Genomic DNA, 20,595 nt, shown 5'->3' with positions numbered 1-20,595 from the left:
CTATGTAAAAATAATAGTTCCATTTGATGCGTGCCTGCTCTGGGCCAGGCACTGTACTAGAGGATTTATATACGTTATCTTATTCAGTCTTCCCCGTCACCCTATGAAATAAGTATTGAGCTCTTTTGATGGCGAAGAAACTGAAGCTCAAAACTGTGGTTAATTTGCTCCAGGCCACCCAGCTGGTAAATCTCAGATGTGGGTATTTGAGCCCAAGGCCATCTGCCTCCAGATCCTCTGATCTCTCCACTTTATCATGTCACCTGTGCAAGATGAATGTCCAAGACTGGGGCTCTAGGGAAGTTGATTCCCCAAAAACCGAGGGCCATGTTCCTAATGTCCCTGAGCTAGTTTTGCCCTAGAGCTCAGTAAAGAAGGACAGACTAAGAGTCTCAGCCCGAAGACAGCATGGTGGAAAACATCTCAGCCTGTGCCTAGGGAAGCTGATGCCACCTCGCCAAGCTCACTAAAGCAGACTTTCTCTACCTCTCCCATCTCCTTGACTGCGTTATTTCTTCCTCCCCAGGTTCCTACCTACCTTCCAGCTACTCTTTCTCCCCATACGGCAGCAAGGTCTCAGGGGGCGAAGATGCCGACAAGGCCCGAGCCAGCCCCAGCGTCAGCTGTAAGTCCAGCTCCGAGTCCAAAGCCCTGGACATCTTGCAGCAGCACGCCAGTCACTACAAGAGCAAGTCTCCCACGGTAAGGGAAGGGCCATGATACTGACTAGGAGCAAAGACCCAGAGGGTCCGCGTCGGGGTCTGGGAGAAGGTGGGCACGTCCGGCCCTAACCGCAGTGCGTGTGGCTGCTCCTCCACATCCCAGTGGATTCTTGGGGGTCCTGCATGTTGAAGGAGACATGATGCGGGCTCTGGACATCTTGCTGTCTTGTGTGTCTCATAATCGTACTTTTGTGTCTGCTTTCCTTTTCAGATAAGTGATAAAACTTCTCAGGAGAGAGATCGGGGAGGCTGTGGGGTAGTTGGGGGTGGTGGCAGCTGTAGCAGCGTTGGGGGAGCAGGAGGCGGTGACAGGAGTGTAGACCGGCCCCGCACATCCCCTTCCCAGCGCCTGATGTCCACACACCACCACCACCACCACTTGGGGTACTCCTTGCTCCCGGCACAGTACAACTTACCCTATGCAGCAGGTAAGCCTCCTTTCCCACCACCTGCCCTTTTAACCACCCCACGAGCATCGCCCACAAAGCGAGACCCCACTCATCCCGGGCAAGATTTTTTTTTTTTTTTTTTTTTTAGTTTCTACTCTGTCAGAAGCCTAGCCTCCTGCAGACCATTAAAGCAAATGACATTTATTTCCTCCCTTGGAGCTTGGGGACTCTCAAACTCTTCTAGAAAATTGGCTTTGATATTCAGAAGAATAAGGAACAGGTGTTCCCACAGCCAAAGAGAAACAAGCAGCTGAAAAAATAGAGCCTTACTATCTATCCCCAGCAACTACATCAGGCCAAGTACCAGATGTTTTTTCTGTCAGCACCCCAAAACTAAGTGGAGTGAGGAATTCACGGAGAAACTCCTTCCAGTACCCACCCAGCTGGTAAAAAGAAAGTGCTTAAATCGCAGGGTTCTGGGAGTGCTACACTGACATGTCCTCCTTCTCACTCAGGGCTTTCTTCTACAGCCATTGTTGCCAGCCAGCAGGGCTCAACTCCCTCACTCTACCCACCCCCCCGGAGGTGAGACCGGTAAGTAACTTTTTAATTTGGTGCAACACATAGGGCAAGGGTAGTTGATACCCGGATCACAAAATCCCTGGGGAGCCTAGGTGAGGGATGGCTGTCAGGGGTCAGCGGTCTGGAAATGGTGAATCGCTGGCCCAGCCTCTTGTACAAGTCTTCCATGAAGCCACGTGCTCAGATACGTCCCCTGTCCTCGGGAGCCTGGTACCAGCCTCCCCTGCTGTTCATTTTCGTGGAGCGCCACCTTGTGGTTGTTAAGCCAGCCGGCTGAATGCCTGGTTATCTGTCCGTGTTTCCCTTGCAGAACCCCAAGTGCCCGGATAACGTCAGCTTCACAGCCCGGACTGGCTCGCCCAAGGAGGTGCTGGAGGTGGCATTTAGACATCAGTTCAATGGTGTTGATCATCCTGTTTGCCGTGTTCCCACCATGACCGAAGGCAGACCCTGGGCGATCTCGCCTCCACCAGCCCCCCGGACTCCCCGACCCTCCCTCTTCCTCAGGAGCTGGAGAGCTGGTACTTAGCAAAAATATTTATTCTCTCGGCCACAGTTGTGACTGTCGTGGCCTCTGTGGAGATGAAGGCATGGGGAGCAACCAGAGGGCTCAGCCCAGAGAAGTCACTGCTCTGTTCCCCAAGCCCCTGGTCAGCTGCTGGAGGAGTACCAACCCCTCCCCCATTCCCCGGGGAGGGACCCCCCAAGCACTGGGTAAGGTCTGAAGACAGCACAACAGCCATCCCCTCTCTCACCATCATTACCACCATCACCAGATCCTGCATCTCCCCAGTGGTTTGGGCCCTGGGAACTGACAGCACGTGGAGGAATTAGAATCTCAGGAAAGAAATCGGGGGCTGTTTTCTCTGTAATTGTGAAAACGAGGTCTTCAAACATGAAGACTTCTCCCCTCTCACATGAGCACATATAAATGCTCAGAGCCCAGTCTGAAAAGGAAAACCCAGGTATTTGCCCCACCATGGCCTTGGGCTCTCCCTGTCAGGCAGAGGGTCAGGGGTCCCCACACCAGCACAGGGCCCCCCAGGGATACTGGGGGTGAGCTGGAGCATGAATGGAGTCTGTGAATAGAACCTTCATCCCCACTGAGTCCTGCTGCTTCTTAGCCCCAACCCCTTGCCCTTGTCTCTCTTTCCTCCTCGCCCCTCGGTGCCTTTCCCAGGGCGGTCCCCACGCTGATCTCTCCTCCTCTTTTCCACTACTTGGCTCTTACGACTCAGGCAGGTGCAAGAGTATTCCCCAGCATCGGGAGCTGCAGAGCCTGCAGGCCAGCTGAGGCCCAGGCCCAGGAGACAGGCCCTTGGCACACCCAACCATCCTGAGATGTCCTGTCCAGGCGGCCCGCTGAGTGTCCTCACTTAGGGCCACAAGCATACCGTTCCTCGGTATACAAGTACATGATGTTCTATAGCTCAGTCTAGAACCCCGTGTGTGCCAATACAAGCCGTGTTTCTTTGTGACACACGTTTTTGTTTAGGGGCCACTGACCATGGGAGGTTATGTGTTCCTTAGACCCTGGGATGACACATCCACGCCATTACTGCTCGGAGCCAGAGGGTACTCGGTGGAGCTGGGCTCTGAGGCGGCAGACGTTTCTCTGCTCTCCTTAGCAATGCAGTCTCCCAGGCCAGGCTCTGTGCTCTTTGTACTGGGAAAGGGCCGATGATTTGGAGGTTTATTGGAGTCACTTCTTCCCCACGATGTGGGGAGCTTTAGCTCTTACTTTGCTTTTGAGTTACCATCCCTTTGTTCTCTTCCTCTCCTATCTTTCCTTGACCTTCTAGATTGAGAGAGACTGACAGACACCAGTCGAGGCTAGAGAGGCGTGTTTGTGACCAGAGTGCCAAAAGTGACCGTTTAAGAAAGAGCAAAAGGACTTGGCTCTGACGTGTGGGGCGTGGAGCTGGAGGGCAGTAAGCACAATGTCCGCAGAGGCCGCTTCGCAGGCCCCCGGAGCCCTACTGTAGAGAGGCTCAGGGTGATTTGCCTAAGAGAAGCCCCTCTGCCCTGTAGACCTTTCCTTTAGGCTTCACGTTCTTGTTTTTGTTCAAGTTGGGTTTTGAGCCCATGCAAAAAACTCAGTTTTACACCTCTTAGCAGGCCCCACGCAGCCTCCTTCCCCCATCCTTCCGTCTGCCTCCTGCGGCCCCAGCAGGCCGTGCTCTGAGCAGTAACTTCCCTTTCACCCGTGGAAATAGTTGGTGTGGATTCCTTCATCCCACCTAACCTGAGTCACCCCCACCAAAAGGATGACTCTGAATTTCAGCCTGATTATGTCCTCCCAGACTCTTGTGGGGTGGAGCCAAGGACCCATCTCTGTTCCTGTTTGTTTTTAATATTGTTGTGCGTTTTGTATCTGTGGCGCTGACTCACAGCGTGCTCTGTACATATTGTAAAGAAACCGTTTGAAGTAATTTTTTCCCATTGGGCAGGCCTGGCTCCACATTCCTGCCCTTTCCACTTTGTTCTGTAACACAGAGAAGAGGAACTTCCGTATTAGCAGGGCAGCCTTGGGTTCTGCAGAAGGGGGCAGCTTTTTTTCTTTTTTTTTCCCTTATAAAACATTTGGCTCTTGGACCCTTATAGTCAAGTCTCCCTTGAAAAGTAGGCACTGCACTGCCCAGAAGAGCAGGTGAAAGTGACAATGGCAGAATGGCCCTCCCTTTTCCTGATCCCTGATCCTCCTGGTCCCAAATCCTTGCCAGGTCCAGTCTTCCCTCCTTGAAATAGCACTAGCATGAAGCAGCAGCAGCAGCAATGGGAAGATCTTTGACGAGTGCTGGAGTGAAGGATTTTGCTGTCTACCTCCAGCCTCTCTGCATTGGGAGGAGCACAGGTGGGGGTACCTGTGGCACCCATGACCTGGTCAGAGGGATGAGACACGCAGTGAGGATCCCCACCCCACCCCACAAGCAAAGGCTGGAAAAGTGCGCTGCGAAGGGCTCAGCCCACCAGACAGGCTCTCTCTGAGCCCGCCTGCCCAGGCCTCTTGCTAGACATCGCTCATCGGGCACCTCAGAGGAGCTAGAGGGAGAGCCTCGTCCCCAGGTAGGACAGAGAGCCAAGGCTTGGAGAGCTGCTCTCCAGCATTCACACCCATTTCTTCCTCATTTAAGGTGTGTCAGTTCCCTTCATCCCTTTTCCCTGCCTATACATGTATGTGTACATGTATGAAATTCCCTTCTCTTACCTCACCCTCTCCACACATCTCAAGGTCAAAGGACCACATGCAGAAGGGTTAAGAGGGCACCCCATGAAATGAAATGGTGATTCTTGAATCTTTTCTCTCTAGGCTCCAAGGTGGGGGTGGGAGGACTTAGCTCAGGTGTGGGCGGATAGGACTGCAGAAGGCCTACGAGTTGTTGTGTATGGGCTTTGAGGTCACCCATGTCACTAATTATCCCATCGCCCGTCACCATCCAGTGTCTACTCTGATGCCCCTAAGGTTCAACTGGGCAGCTAGTTGGCCCCGTGCATTCTGGGCCTTTGTTACTTGTTTTGTTACTGGGGCCTCCCAGGAAGCTTCCTGATGACCCTCTGCCATGGGGCCCTCCTGGGATTGAGCTCCTCCCCAGCCCTAGCCCCAGCCCCTCCTGCCCCAGCCCACCCGCTTGCCTTGGTGCTCAGCCCCCCATTGGGAGCAGGTTGGGGCGAGCTGGAGGCCCGGGCTGGAGGGGCAGTGTTGCTGTTCATAGCTTTTGTTCCATTGGCGTTGCTCTGTTGGATTTAATTTCAGTCTTCCTGATTCTTCCCTTCTGTAAAGTGTACATTACCAAGTTCCTTGTTTTTTTATATATATATATAAATATAAATATATATATATATATACAAACTGTACTCTTTTTGCCTTTGTACATTCAGGCAAGAAGAGAAAATAAATCTTTTTAAGAGACAATCACAAATCTGTGAGGGCTGCTGGTTATTTCTCCTGGAGTTTGCTGCTGAGCTGCTTCCTCCTTCCTCCCCACCTTTCCGTTCTCCTTCAGCTTTCCTGATCTTCCTGGTCCTGCTCCTTCCGCATCCTCAGCTCCACCTTCCCTGGCTGCTGGCAAGCTGTTAAATCCAATGTCCAGACTGCCTGCCCAGCACCTTCCCGGCTTTGCCACTGGCTTACCCAGGAGCTTGATCCTGTGCCCCGGCTTTTCCTGTCTTCCCCCTTAGATCCCATTCACCGAAGTGGCTTTGGACCCCTGGGTGCTCTGGGACCTCCCAGAGACCCTGGCTTTGGACACTCACCTTGGAAACTATGCAGTGGGAGCTCTCTGCCTAAGAGTTTGCACTACTTCAGCCTGCCTGGGAGTTAGAATAGGTGGTTTTTTTTAAGGAGTGGGAAACTCCGACTCCCCCAGATTCTAGCCTCCAGAGTGCTCTGATCCAGAGCCCAGAGAATCATTCCTGGCTGGTGGGCTCCTATGGCTACGCCATCAGAACAAGTGCTAAGGGTGTCTGGGTCAGAGCATTTGATCAGAATTTCAAAGGGTGGTACCTTCTGAAACAGCCCAACCAAACCATTGTTCCACCTCTTGAACTTTCTCCTTTCCCTGATTTCCTCTCCCTTCCCCCACCTTTTCCCCCTTTCTCTCTACTTCCTTTTCTTAATTGGCTTTGGATTGAAGTATATTTTTTAAATTATTTGTTGTATTTATTGAATAAAGTTTTTAATATCCCTGTTCTTAAATTTAGACTTAGTTTGCCTTTCACATATCTCCCCTCCCACTCCATCATCCCCTCAAAATATTCCACCTTCTAAGTTGCTTTTTTAATTGGAGCGCAGATTTTGGGTACCATTATTTCTTTCCTGTAAGTGGTATTATCTAGCAAAGTTTTTCCTTTTTGAAAGGGAAATCTTAGAACTGAGTGCCTGGGTTTCCAATGCAACCTTCTGACTCTGGCTGTATTAAAGAGGATCCACCAGCAGAGGGCAGCAGAATCTCAAGCATGTTTCCTGTCTGCTGGCTTTGGGGATGATAAAGGACTGAGTTTTGCCTTGGTTCTTTACCTGTTTTGTAGATTCCTTAGCCATTGTCGCCATTCACACGGATCTGCTGTAAACCTCACTGTAGTGACTTTTTTTTTTTTTCAGTCACTGCCTCTATGCCGCCTCTGGGGGTTATCTGCTCAGTGGAGGACACCTTCAAGCCTTTCTTTCAGTTTAATCTCTCTAGGTCAGACCTACTAATACTGTGGAGGGGTGAAGGTGCTGAGCTCACTTCTTTTAAAGAATACCAGGTGGGGGTCCAAGGTTAAAGAGTTGGCCCAGTGTGAAAACACCAGCAAGCTTCACACACAACAATGTGAAAATGGCCTAAAGACTCAGAGAAAGAAAAGACAGCCACAGCTCAGCAGCAGATAGTTCCCAAACTGTAGTAGGTGGAAGAACAGTCCCAGCACTTCACTTGGGAAAACAAGCAGCAGGAAAGAAATGCTAGTAAGCCACTGAGAAATTTTGAGAGAGAGAATATCGATCAAGAGGATTCTAGCCCCCTCCCGTGGCACAGAGGGCTTCTTCATCAGACTGGTGGTCCAAGGGGAATGGCAGCCATGCCTCAGGGCACTGGGCTCCAAAGGAGAAAACTGTCTTCCTAAGGAAGGTGTATGCTGCTTCCGTCAGAAACCTCTAAGAATGGAGATGTCCGTTCCCTGCAAAAGCCAGAACCCGATTTCAGGACTCAGCTGTCCATACAAAAGGAAGAACTGAGACATTTGGCTCGTGGTATGTGTAGCCTCTGTTCTGGATAAAGCTGCTGTGTACACATCTGTCTCTCTAGGGGGCTCTGGCAGTGTGTCCCAGACTCCTAGCAACCCCATATTTTGCAGTGTAATGTGGTCCCCAGAGACCTCAGCCAGTTTATCTGTCCAGATGCTCCACTGTTTTTTTGCTGAGAGGCACGTATCACACCCCTACTAAGTTAGGCTCTAGATTCAAAAGACAGTAGTGGCAGGAAGCTGGTCCCAATACAGGAATAAAGAGCAAACCAAGCACAACTTTAAATCAGTTTATTGACACAGTAACACAACACACTTGCCTCCCTAACACCCCCACCCACTCACCCAATCTAGATCTCTCCCCCTTGGAACCAGCTGTTCCTTAAAAACATAAAAGGGCAGGCCACTTCCACCTCCCCAGCCCCACCCCAGCCCTGTGGAGCAGGGTCTCAGGCACTAGTCAGACCTGTTGGAGGGGTGGGGTGGGGGTGCGCGGTTAGCACATCAGCCAGGCAGAGGCAGCCAGTCCTTCAGAGCAGACCCCTCCCCGCCCAAGCCCCAGGCCCTGAGTTGCTATTCTTCTTCCTCTCTGCTCTTTGTGACCCTGGGAAGGAGATACACCGGGGCCTGGGCCTACAGCCAGGAGCAAGAACTCTTGCTGTGATTTGAGAATTCTAGTTTGGCTAGTGTTTTGTAAGGCCCAGGCACCCCAAAAAAAGCCCTGGTGGTGGGAGTGAACTTCAGTGCCCCTATTTAAAATGCATTGATAACATGAAACAGATTAAGCCAGCTTAACCAAATGCCAGAATAACACTAAGCTGTAAAGGAGGGATCAGACCTGCTTTCTCCAGGCCAGACGCAAATGCACACAGAAAAGCCTAGTGTTAGAAAACACAAGGACACTGCCCAGGGGCTGAAAAGCCTGTACTCAGGAGCCCCTGGGGTGACAGGAAGCAAGGAAAGAAAATACACAAGTCTTAAAAACCAGAAAAGAAAGCCCAACAGCTGGGGAACCTGAGCCTGACAGCGCTGCCCTCCAGGCCTTGCCCCGGACCCAGACGTCCCTCCCCCTCTAGGCAATGCCCTCCCCTAGGCTAGATAGAGCACATCACACAGCGCGGTTTAAAAAGCTTCTAATGCCAGTTCATAAACATCTTCATTTACTATTGGTGATTACATGTGAATAATATGTTTTTACTGTTCTTTATGGAAAACAATGTCAACGAGTCAACTCCAAGAACACAATAGGCAACCCTCACCCTGAGCCCCTCTGCGTCCTTCCCTAGACAGCCAGGAGCCCCCTCTGTCCCAGGGCTGCCTAACTTCCCCTCTTTCCCCACTGTGGCTCTTGGGCAAAGCATCCTCTATGACCATTAGTCCTCATCGGACAAGTTCTGGTCCAGAGGGTAAACCATGAACATCACATCTGGCCGTGAGGGGACACAGGGATGGCCTGGACGCACAATCTCAAAGCCCAAGAAGCTGAAGGTCTTCAGGAGTGGAGCTGCAGAAGATAAGAGTATAAAAAGGATTTTGATAAGAAATACAAGAGGAGGCTGAAATCAAGGAAAAAGCCAAAACAAAATGGAATAAACAAGCTCTAGGCCTGGTCTAAAGACCCTTCAGGCACTGCCCCCCATGACTGCCCAGGTTTGTAGGGCCCCCCCTCACTATACAGGAGCCCCCTTTTCCCCTCCCATGTCCCTCATTTTCAGGGAAGGTCTCAGACTGCTTTGACTCCTCACCTCTGTCTTCCCGGCCCTTCCTGAAGCATATGAAGACGTAGTTCACTTTCATCTTCTCTTCAGCAAATTCTAGCAGTGCTAACAATCTGCAAGAAGCAAAGAAAACTCAGGCCCACTACCACCTCTGCACTTCCCAGCCACCCACCCGCAAAAAGGCTTATTTATAAATAGAGAAACTTCAGGGAGAAGGTTCCTATTTCAAGACCCCAGGAGCCCTAAGTTCAGGAAAAAATAAGCCACAATCTCTAAGAAAAAGGTTCCTGGGGGCGGCTGAATGGCTCCATTGGTTAGAGCCGGAGCTCTTCAACAACAAGGTTGCCAGTTCAATTCCCACATGGGATGGTGGGCAGCGCCCCCTGCAACTAACGACTGAAAACAGCGACGACTTGGAGCTGAGCTGCGCCCTCCACAACTATACAGACTGAAGGACAGCGACTTGGAGCTGATGGGCCCTGGAGAAACACATTGTTCCCCAATATTCCCCAATAAAATTTTAAAAAAGAAAAAGGTTACTGAATTCTCTCTTCCTAGAATAGGGGTTCTTCCTCTGAAATTAACCAACTTAACTAATGCAGTTCCTAAGACATTATGGGACCTAGGGAGAAACCCAGTTTTTCAAGGGCTTTCCAAAGATGCCAAGTTGGATAATGCTCGCCTGCCGCAGAGAGGGACTCAGAGTCCTAACACTGCGAGAAGGGTTTCCTCCAGAGGCTGCAGCCACTCAAGAGAACTCCCTGCTGAGGCCTTTCTCACACACCTGGCTGCGTGGAGGGTCTTGCCCAATCCAATGAAATCCCACCGGATCTCTGAGCTTCCTGGCCTTTTGAACTGCACCATTGTATGGTGGCTCAAGGAGCATTTACTGTCTGCTGGGAAGAGTGAACTATGGGGCGATTAATGACAGGGATTTGGTTAATGTGATAATGATCTGCTTTAATTATAACCCAGAGCAGGCCTGTTTTACTGGCTAAAAATAGCCCGCCTGTTACAAAATGGTATCTGCTTGGGAGGCCTAGAGCTCAGGGTGAAGGCAGACTGCTCCTCTGTCCTCCCCAGGAAGCACATGCCCTTGTCTGGAATGCGACCTCCTTCCTTCCCCATTTGCCCCTTCCCCTTCCCTGGCCCTTGCTCCTTACCCTTCTTTGCTCCCATCAGCTAATAATCCATCTGGGATTTCTACAAACAGGCTCTGGCTGGACAGGACTGCATCCCAGGAAGACACCTTCACCTCGGTGACCTCATACTGGAAGTGGACGATGTGAGGTTTCCCATCGTTCACAGGGAGGTCCTGGGTCACAGTGAGCTTCTCGTCCTGGGAAGAGACCAGGTCAGGGGACACGTCACTACTGCTTCTGGCCACATCTAGGCTCCCAACCTAGGCGGTACTGGGTAGCATGGGACAGAGGGCACGCTGAAAATGTAGAGCTGCAGGCTGGCTACACGGGGCAGCCACTAAGACCAGCTGATGTCGGCTAAAAGCCCGTGTGATGGGAAACAGAAATTTTAGCAAGTGTCCACTAGATGCCAGGTACTGTGCAAGGTGCTTTCCCATTTCTCAATCACCACAATAAGCACTGGCGTAGGCATTAACATCCCCATTTTAAATCAGGTATTAGGGGCTCAGAACAATTAAGCAACTGATCCAAGGCTCCACAGCTAGTAAATGGCAGACGTGAGATTCAAACCAGGAATCCCGGACTCCAAGCCCATGCTGCTCCCCCCACCAGCATGCCCTTGCCCTTCCCCCTCGGAAAGAGAAATACTAGAAACAGATGAGATACGTGAGGGCTTGGCTGGGGCCCAGCCTGCTTCCAGGTGGCCACAAGGTCCTCAAGGGACCAGAACTCAGCCACCCTGCTTCCTTTCCAGGCCAGTCTTAGGGAGCAGCCAAAGCAACTTGGGGGCCTCAATCACAGGACATTAAAAGCCAGCAAAGGGCAGGCTGCCCCAGCCCGGACCATTCCCAGGGCAGAGTCCAGCGGTCTCTAAAGCCCTGGGCTGTGCCCTGTGCTGCCAGGGTGATAGGTGTTTGAGACGCAAGCCCCCTCTCCTTACCGCCACCTGCACTCTACCCTCCGCCCTTCCTAATCTGGCGGGACTGAGGCCAGGATGCCAAGGGTGAGGACGATGGGGAAACTCCTGGACCTTGGTGTTTCTCAAGAGAAACTAAGGAAGGAGTCATTACAGGAAGAGCTCTCCCATTCCCCCCTTCTTCCTCCCACTCTGGACCCTGAACGAGCACTAACATGCAGCCACCAAGCTAAGAAGACCGCAGGGTGTCTGCTTGCCGAGATCCTCCCCGTCCCCCCCAAAAGCCACACAGCAGCCTCAGCTCGGAGCCCTTCCCAGTCCCCTCTGGGCCTGGCCTGAGGCAGAAGACAGCAAGCTGCTCACTGCCCGTCAGCGCAGCAGAGGCCTTCCGCCCCCCGTCGTCCTTACCTTATATATTAGAGCTGAGACAGAAGGATCCCTGCCGCCCCCTCGCCCACCGGGGATCTTCGACAGTGGGTGAGGGGCATCAGGAGCACCACAGAGGCCCCGGAACAATGTGCCTGCAGCACTGGAGCTGGGGACAGTTACTCAAAGGCAAAAGACTACTGCAAGAGACAAGGTGCGAGGAGATGTAACTCAGTGACGCGAAGATGCACCCCACCATCCTACCCCGCCCCACCCTTCCCGAAAAAGTCGCGCCACCCCTCCAGCATAGGCGCAGGCCCTGGACTTCCACTCGCAGAACTACTGCTGCTCTAAGATGGCAGGAAGCCGCTGTCCTGCAGAGGCACAGGGAGGCCGCCTGCATGTGACCCCGAGCGCCTGTCAAACACCAACAAACCTCTGCTGGCAGACCCCGGAAGAACCAGATCCGGGCCAGCTTCTAGGCCTAGAGCGCTGCACCCCCCAGCACCTCTCTCCGTACCCCACGTGTGTCCACCACCTACGTGGCAAAATCACAAAGCCTACACAATCGCTGAAGAGGCAAACAGGCCTCCGGAAGTCGCATGGGATGGGTACCACGTCCCTGAGGAACTGCCAAGGCCACTTTTCCAATGATGGCCTCCTCCCTGACCTAAATAGAGGAAGTGGACAGAAATCATGTCCCAAATCTGTCTAGGGTCAAGAACTGAATTAAACCCGGGGATTTGGCTCCCAGAGAGGAGGTCACTAGAGCACAGAGTATCTGGAGTTTGTCCCTAGTGAGCCACCAAATGCTGGGCTTCCTCGCCCTTCTTTGCTAGAATCTGCCCTGGGCATGTGAGTTGTAATGTTGACACGGTGAGAATGGACACTCAGGTGTGTAGTACTGGGATAGGAAGGGGTGCTGCTGGGAGGAGGTGTATGTGCTGTGACCTAAGCAAGGAAGCCAGTAATCACCTGGTACGTGCCCTTACTGGCCACCGTGCCTTTCAGGGGGACCCAACGGGATTCCACATCTACTCCACTGCCTTCTTTGAATCCAGTTTCATGGCTCCTTAGGCTGAGATGTAGCTCACACAGGCCAGGGGCAAGTGAAGCAAGGTAAGGGGTAAATTGTCTGTGCGTGTACACCATGACAGCCAGCTCACCCCGCTGTGCACATCTTCCCAACGAGGCATGTAATGATGTCACTTTGGTAGCTTGAGTCAGCCATAGGCGGAGTATTTACACCACAGCAATCAGCAAATGCTATAAATCAAGGCTGTTTTTCCCCCTGAAAACCAGATGTAAAATAATGCAAGACACCATCCTTCACGCTGTCCTGTGCTTTATATGGCATGGCATGGCAGATTTGGGTTTTTCACTTAGGCTCAGAGCGACAGAACTGAACTCACACCTAACGTGGCAACGATACAAGAACCAAAGGAGCAGCCCGCTGAGCCCCTCAACAGTAAGGGACCTGTGCAAGCCTTCCAGCTGAGACAGAAGTCCAAACCCATCAATGCTCTAGCTCAGCTGCTCTCTTCCATCAAGGATTTCAACTGGGGCCCTGAAATTACACTTGGCACTTTCCCTGGGAGATGGCATTCCCAGGGCAGTGTCAGTGGGCCGAGAGCAGCAGCAACATCGGGGTGATAACCATATGCACCCCCTCCTGCCTCCGGGCATCCTCGGCTACCCCACTCCTGGCATCACCAGGAGACACTAGGAGAAGGCGCACAACGGAGGACTACGCTACTGTTTTCAAGGAGGGGACTTAGTTTCTACTAGGGACAATTAGTTGTCATACTCCCCCTTCTAGTGTGTTAAGGGATAAAATAATAGTGTCCAAGCTGGAAAAAATAAGGCAAGGGTGGGAGTTGCCCCAAGCAAAGGCACATACACACCACGATACGGTTCCCTTCCCATCCCCTAGTGCCCGCTTCAGGCCCCTGCTGGCTTATATGGGCGAGCGGAGCCCCCACGGCCTGGACAGACCCCTGGGCAGACAGATGAGGGCAGCCTCGTACACCACCACAATGTGCAGGTCACAAAATGACTAGCTCACCAAGGCCCTTGCAGTTCTAGAATTCTGGTGCTAACCAACTTCAGACTGCTACTTCCAGAGAAATTCATCTTCAGCATCTTTAGATGGGAGTTACATCCAACCCCTGCCCCGCATCCTAACCACCATCCTGAGTCGAAGCTAATTTTTACTCGCAAATGGCAGATGCAATGGCACCAACCCACTGAGATCAGAATAAGGTGGGTTTTCTTTTTTTTTTAAGATCCAGAATCCCCTTTATCTTCCTAGAAAGAATCCCTAGGGCTGCCCTGCGTCCAGCACTAATCTGTGAGCTCATGGTGTATCTGACGTCCTCACCTCACTTCTCAAATAAATGCAAGAAGCCTATTCCATGGTAACATCATTTACGTCCCCACTCACACACAAGCATCCTGGAAACTTTCCTCCTCTCCCACAAAATCTGCAGAGAAAGCAAGTGTGTATGTGAGTGGGGGTGGGTATTTTAGGCCCCCACCCTGGTATCCAGCTGGCGTTTGGGATGAGCTTAGTAGATAGATCACAATAATTATCTTCATCGTCCATCATAATGGATGTTTTCAGTTACTTGCTGTCAATGGCAAATTGCTTCTCTCAAAAAACCTGATTATCATTTATGAAGCGAAAAAGAAAGGGCGATGGGTACAAATGTGGTGGTTAAAGAAATGAAGGGGCATAAAATTGCCCAGCAATGGCCTTCTTGTATTGCCTTTAGTGTCCAAACGGTATTGGGGCACAGTATGCCACCAACCTCAATAGAAAAGTGAATCCTGGAGGAACTTAAGCACAAGAGAAAGTGGCTTCTACACACAAGTCTTCCTGTCACAGGATCCAAACCAGGTTAGGTTTCATATTCAGTTCAGTCATGTTTCTACTGGCTCCAATGCCCAGCTTTTTCCACTCCTTCCTCACATCCTGCTCACTCCAATGAGGGGGCAGGACTGGTTTAACCTCTACCACCAAAAGAATGATTTAAACAGCTCAGTCCAGAGGCTGAAAAGATCACAGCTGATTAAATAAGAAGCATCAAATGTGTCAGACCGAACCCACACATCCAGCTGGGCTGCTCCTGCTTTTGGAGAAGAATAAAATATACCATTGCTGGAAATGATGGCATCAGGTATCCAAGTCAATTCGGAAAGGAGATGGGAGATTACAGCCGATCTGTTAGTGCCTTTTATTTTCTCAGTTGTTATCGGGCATGCCCTTTGGAAACACTCCTCAGGATACATGAGTGCTACCGACATATCACATCCTGCTGCCTCTAATTTAAAGGATTCTGTGACTGTTGTCTGAAATGTCCTTAGCAGGTTATAATTTCATAGACTGGCTACAGACAGGCAGTGTATGGAGCAGATGTATTCCTGAGGCATGTTGCTGGTAAATCAAATTTTTATAATTCAAATCCTATTTTTAATCTCCAGGGTGCTTGCTATTTAAAGAAAATAACCTTGCATCTCTTGATAATGTAAAGGATCTCCTGTTAAAAATCGCTTCCAGTTGACTTTATGTCAGTTTTGATTTTTATACTTACTGTGCTCAAAGCACAGCCTGCTACATAGAGGTGTAATATAAAAGTAATTCTGTGGCTGACTTCCATTCAGCTAAATCTAACAAATACTTGACTTCATATTCTCCTTCACATACTTTTGATCATGTTTCCCTTCAATCAGTGACCCGAGCTTGTTCAGGTCTGCACCCCTTTCTCTCTGGTTTCCATTACATGTCAAGAGGGCGATCAGATGGCTTTGGTATTACCTACTTTACGGTATCAAGTGAAAAGTCATAAAACCACATTCCCAAGCATTCTCCATTCACTCCCCTCTTGCACCCTCTTCTGACCCATTCCTGGCTATGACCCTGCCTCACAGAATACTCTCTAGGGTGCCCTGACTTCCTTCACACAAGCTGCTCTTACTCTGAGACTAGGAAGGTCTCTGGTGACTAGTCCCTACACAAAGAGGGACCAATCCAGGGCTGCCCATCACACTTGGTTAAAAAGAAACAGGAAGAAAGGAATAGGAAGAGGTGATGGCCACCTCCAGTCTAGTGTGAGTAGAGAGGCCGATTTCCAGCTGCCAATTCCCTTTCCATATGACAAAGGTGCCCTGGTCAGATGCCAAGCATAAGTCACTTCACTAGGGCTATTCTGTGTGCCAAAGGGAGTCTACTTGCTAATAAGCACAATTATAAAGAAAATGACATCACCCGATTATAAAGAAAACGACATCACCACTCTGAATCACAGACTAAAAGCAAACCTGGGTTTTGGTTGATTCTCCACAAGAAATACACATGGTGGCAGCTAAAATATCTGTGCCTCAGGTTTGCTTATCTCATTACACTGCTGATACTGGTACATCTTCCACCAAAGGAAGGCACAACTATATAGGCTCTCAGAGGTTGATGGATAGCTAGCTAATCATGCTTTCAAATAAGACCTGAAGTTTCCATTTTAAGTACCTCAATCTAGTTTGTATAGGGAAGTCATCCATCACCCAGTTCCAGCCTCTTCCCAGGACAGAATCACCTCATTGTTTATATATATCAAAGGCCTAGGAAATTTCCTTAAGGTTTATCTTATACAAAGCATTTTATTCTGCTGCTGCTAACAGGAAACTACCTGTTTTGTCCACTTCAAGTAACAAAATCTTGCCCACCTACTTGGCCATTTCTGGTGTATAGCTTTCAATTAGGCTTCACTGCTTCCAAATCATGGCACCAACTTGAATCAACACTGTATACTGCATGTTTCAAAAAGGGATGAATTACTCTTTTTTTTTCTAGAAACACACATAGGTAACATCCCTCTACCCCACTCCTCAGTCCTTTTTTGTATTTCTGAGCAGCTCTGAGGCTAAATTTGGATTTCTTGGCAGAGTGAGGAATTACTATTATTAGTTCACACTGCTTTCTGAAGCATACCTCCAATTTGGGGGGATTCTTGACTATACTAGGAGTCTCTCTCTATAGGAAGACCTTGAAGGCACATCGTAGAAAAACTTGCTCTCCCGATCACCCCACACCCAACAAGCCATAGTGCCAAAAAGTAAGGGTTAACCAAAATCAAATTCTTAGGAGGAGAGACAGCAATTCCATTACCCAGGGAACCATTCAGTGAAGATGCTCAAGGTAGCTCTCACGTGCTCTTGTACCTGCACGCACCCCCACACACACACACCCCACACACAAACCACCTGTAGAACCAACGCTTCTCCTCAAAGCCCACCAGACACAGATTGGTCCTACTATGGCGATCCAGCCAGGAACAGCTCTTCTGCTCATGCTGTACTGTCACAGTTCTCAGCAAGACCTAGACAGACTGTCTTCCTGCCCCTGCAAATCTAGGAAGAGAAGGGCCATGAAGCTTGATTTCCTTGGATTTAAACCTCATGTTCAAAAACTATAATAAAACTGCTTGCACTTGTGTCTTCTTCCTTCCCCCACCATCAGGAATTCTGACATTTTGGAGGTACTCATCAGAACAAAACTGGAAAGGAAGAGCCTTGTTTTCAAAACATACTGTGGGCTCCTCTGCAACTATTTCTTCCAGGAAACCAAGCCTCCACCTCTTGAGTATTTCACTCGAGCCAGGGAAGCTGGAAAGCCCATCCCCCACCCAAAGAGGGCTCAACTCCCAGCCAGCTCCCCCCTCTGCGGATATAAAACACCAAGAACACTAAGGGGGAAGAACATCCGGCTCTTATCACAATCCCTGGTTAGGGCTCTACCAGGATTCCTTTTAGAAAGTTAGGGGCAGGCCAGAGGAGTCTGGGAAACATGCTATGGAAACAGGATTGCCATAACTCAAAGAAACCAGACACCCTGCACACACCGCCCCACCCCCAGGCCAAAGTGGAAGAGCCTGATCCGAGGCCGTGCTCCAGCCCAGGCCCTGGCAGGCCAGCTGGCTCCTTCCTCCACCTGCCTGTCACACAGCCAAGCCCCTCAAATTACCAACACTCTAAGCAAGGGCCCTGGAGACAAGCAAGCCTGTTTTGCCACTTAGGAAGCTGGAAGGAATTTGCAAGTTAAGCGAACCCAACCCCCTCTTTTTACATGTAAGCACACTGGCTAACCCACAACTAGAACTCAGGTCTCTCAGCCTCAAGGTCAGCGACAACTCATGTGCTGGTCCCATGTGCTCATCTCTCAGGGCTCAGCCTGCAAAGGACTTGGCTCCTAGATCAGCTCAGTTTCGAGGACTCCAGAGAATGCCTGCTGAGACCACAACACCTTCCAAACCCCACTGCCAAGACAAAAACGTAAGAATAGAAAAGAAAATCCACCTCCCATATCCCTTTCGTGGGTTTTCCTGTGGGTTCCTCTGCTTCCCTCCACCCCTGCCCTGCACTCCATCCTGCCTTCTCACGCCGGTCCTCTATCCTTGGAGCACACAAAGCCTTATCTACAAGTAACGCCTTTTGCATCCAGACTAAGTATATATCCACCTCCTCAGCTCCAGAAGGGCTGGATTAGAGGTGGAATATAAGAGGGGAGTGCAAAAAGAGATGGACATGGAAAGTCTCAGAAAAGGAAAATGTAAGAGCAGACTGGGATTGCAGGTAAAGAGGGCTTGGGAGTCAGGGTAATGTAATGGGTCAAATGGGACCATAACAAACCAGGAAATGAGTGAATTCTCTTTCTGTATGTAGGGAATAAACAGACGTGTAGGGACTAGATAAGAGTCTGAGAATGAAAATGGCCTATGACTGAGAACTGAGTAACTCGAGGTAGGAGAATTTAAAAGGCTGTTGTGGGTATCTTGGGTTTTTCTGGACAGTTCCTGGGAGATAGTACCTGAAGACAAAGCCCTTTTCAGTAGAGAAAGAGCTGACATCCATGAAAGGAATATGATGGAATGGGTCTTCTGGGGAGAAGAAAAGGGAGGCAGTGTTTCTCATCCCTGGCTGCACATTAGAAAGAATTAACCTGGAGAAGCTTTAAAAATATATCTTAATAGCCAGGTCCCACCCTAGCACAATTACACAAGATCTTTGAAGGTGGGGCCCAGATGATTGATTTTTCAAATGTGCAGCCCAGGTTGGGAAACACTGAGACACAAAAAAAGCTGGAAACCCAACTGGACTATTAAAGAATGGTGCTGCTAAAGGAGTGAGAAATGGCAAAGTAGAGACCATTTTAGTGAGAAGGGAGCCCAAGTTTGAGAGGAACCTTGAGGGGTAATTAAAGCCCTGTGTGAAGAAAAGCAATAAGAAAGGCTATGTCTGTAAGAGGAACTGAAGTCCAGTTTTGGACAGACCCAGGCACAATTTAAGGGGGATTTGCAGGGAATGGATCTGCTTGCAACACAATGAGGCCCAAGTGAGGGGCAGAGGCCATAAGGCCAAATCTGGGGACAAAGGGTCTGGTGTGGGGAACGAATGGGTTTCAGACTCATTTTGGAAGGGGCAGCAACCAGTCTAGGGAAAAAAAGAGGAAGACAATTAGACCTATATGTTAAATGGAAGCCATTCTGATGTATGTGAAACAACTGGGGTTAAGAATTGTGGGGTTTCAAAGAAGAGTTTGGGATAGAAACAGAGAGTGTGTTTGAGGGAGAAGAGGAGGACAAGGGGCGCCCTGGTGAAAAAGGAGGAGAGGAGAGGTATGGAGAGGAAAACTGAATGATGAATTCTGCCTAGTGTGAGCAGGGGGAAGTATAGATGATGTAAGTTTAGAAACCATTGGTGCTGTTTCAGGAAGATGTGCAGCCCTTCTCTCCAATTCATGGGGTAAGGCGGGGTCAGGTTTTGAGGGAGGAAATTTGCAAAGGCCCAGTGTCCAGAGTATGGAGGCACTGGAGGTAGGAAAAGAGAAGCCAGGTGGGCTGAGTTCTGTAATGTAATGATCTAAAATGAGGTTCAGTGAAGATGGGAGGAGTAAGAGTAAAAATGAGGTCCAGTGGAGAGTGTTTAAACGGCAGGAGTGTTTAAAAGAGTGATGGGAACCCCATTAGGGGAACAGGATAGAAAACAGTCAAGTCCAAAGGGTTTGAGAAATAAAAGGAATGAGGTTGGGAGACAGGGAAAATGGGGCCTAACTGGGAAAGGGGTGCTGAGGGAAGGAGGGAAAAGATGAAGCTGCAGTGAGGGACCAAGGGGTGGGCATCATTGTAAAGACTATTAGGCCTGAGGAGAGCAGTGGAGGGTGACGGGTGGGGGTAATGGGTCCAGCGGAGAACTGAAGGATGGAGCCCGACTTGGGGCGGAGGGGACAGCAGTGATAACACACGAGTCTGGTTGGAGGGTGCAGTTTGAATTAGGGAAGGATTCAAAGGGTAGGGTTAAGTGGCTTAAAGGGGGAGGAAGATTTGAGGAAGATGGGAAACAATTTGGAGAATCTGGATGAGGAAGAAAGCCCACTTTGGAAATGGGGCACCGTTCGGCGGAGCTGAAGGGAAATGGGGACCTGATTGGAAGGTTGGGTCCCGATTTGTGGGGGCTTTACAGGAGCAGGAGACCCGGATGAGGGGGATGGGCCAGGCTGGCGGGAGGGGGGCTAAAGGACGGAAGGAGGCCCCGTTGTGGGGCTGGGGCTCGGACTGGGGTGGCTGAAGTGGGGAAGGGACCCAGTGCCGGGCGGATGGGGCCCTTGGCGGGACTGGGACCGGCTGGTTGGTGGGGGAGGAGGCCTCTGGAGCAGATATGGGGAGGATGGGGGCGGGGAGCCTGGGCCGGGCCGTTACCTGTCCTGGGTGTTTATCATCCTCGGCGGCTCTGCTCAGGGTGGGAGGAGGCGGCGCAGGGAGTGGGTAGGTGGATGAGTGGGTGGGTGTGGGGTCGCGCGCGCGGGGCCGATCTCTGCGGGCTAAGTCCCTGTCAGGCCGCGGGCCCAGGCCCTCCTCCTGCCTCAGCAAGCGCCTGCCTCCAACTGACCCTCCCCGGCCGCCGCCGACGCCGCCGCAACCGCCCCGCCCCCAAGTGCTCATCTGCATAGCCCCACCCCGGTGCCGCGCGGTGTCCTGGGAAACTGGG

At 50.7% G+C, this 20,595-nt stretch overlaps 2 protein-coding genes and 1 long non-coding RNA gene across 7 annotated transcripts in view; 2 read left to right on the top strand and 1 right to left on the bottom strand.

The window, feature by feature from the left end:
* ZNF609 (zinc finger protein 609) overlaps window positions 1-8,409 on the top strand; it is a 184,903-nt gene extending 176,494 nt beyond the window's left edge. For 3 of the 4 annotated variants that reach the window (XM_074327575.1, XM_074327572.1, XM_074327573.1), the window contains 4 exons: window positions 527-702; window positions 934-1,150; window positions 1,627-1,705; window positions 2,004-8,409. In XM_074327575.1, coding sequence (XP_074183676.1) covers window positions 527-702; window positions 934-1,150; window positions 1,627-1,700 — 467 coding nt within the window. In that variant the 3' untranslated portion in view covers window positions 1,701-1,705; window positions 2,004-8,409. The remainder of the gene's footprint in view (window positions 1-526; window positions 703-933; window positions 1,151-1,626; window positions 1,706-2,003) is intronic. The other variant, XM_074327574.1, reaches the window with a different exon arrangement.
* Window positions 7,694-20,498, bottom strand: OAZ2 (ornithine decarboxylase antizyme 2). The gene is given in 6 exon segments (XM_019748669.2): window positions 7,694-8,921; window positions 9,163-9,248; window positions 10,299-10,474; window positions 11,602-11,682; window positions 11,684-11,759; window positions 20,307-20,498. Coding segments are annotated over 6 exon segments (570 nt in total). The 5' UTR covers window positions 20,327-20,498; the 3' UTR covers window positions 7,694-8,790.
* Window positions 17,750-20,595, top strand: part of LOC109456405 (uncharacterized) — a 38,341-nt gene continuing 35,495 nt past the window's right edge. For both annotated transcript variants that reach the window (XR_012494719.1, XR_012494717.1), the window contains exon 1: window positions 17,750-17,883. This is a non-coding gene — a long non-coding RNA (uncharacterized LOC109456405). The remainder of the gene's footprint in view (window positions 17,884-20,595) is intronic.

This window comes from Rhinolophus sinicus, linkage group LG03, assembly GCF_036562045.2.
Source record: "Rhinolophus sinicus isolate RSC01 linkage group LG03, ASM3656204v1, whole genome shotgun sequence".
In the NCBI taxonomy this organism is placed as follows: Eukaryota; Metazoa; Chordata; class Mammalia; order Chiroptera; family Rhinolophidae; genus Rhinolophus; species Rhinolophus sinicus.
Note: the sequence above shows the minus strand (reverse complement) of the source record. Positions and strands in the feature narration are given on the sequence as shown.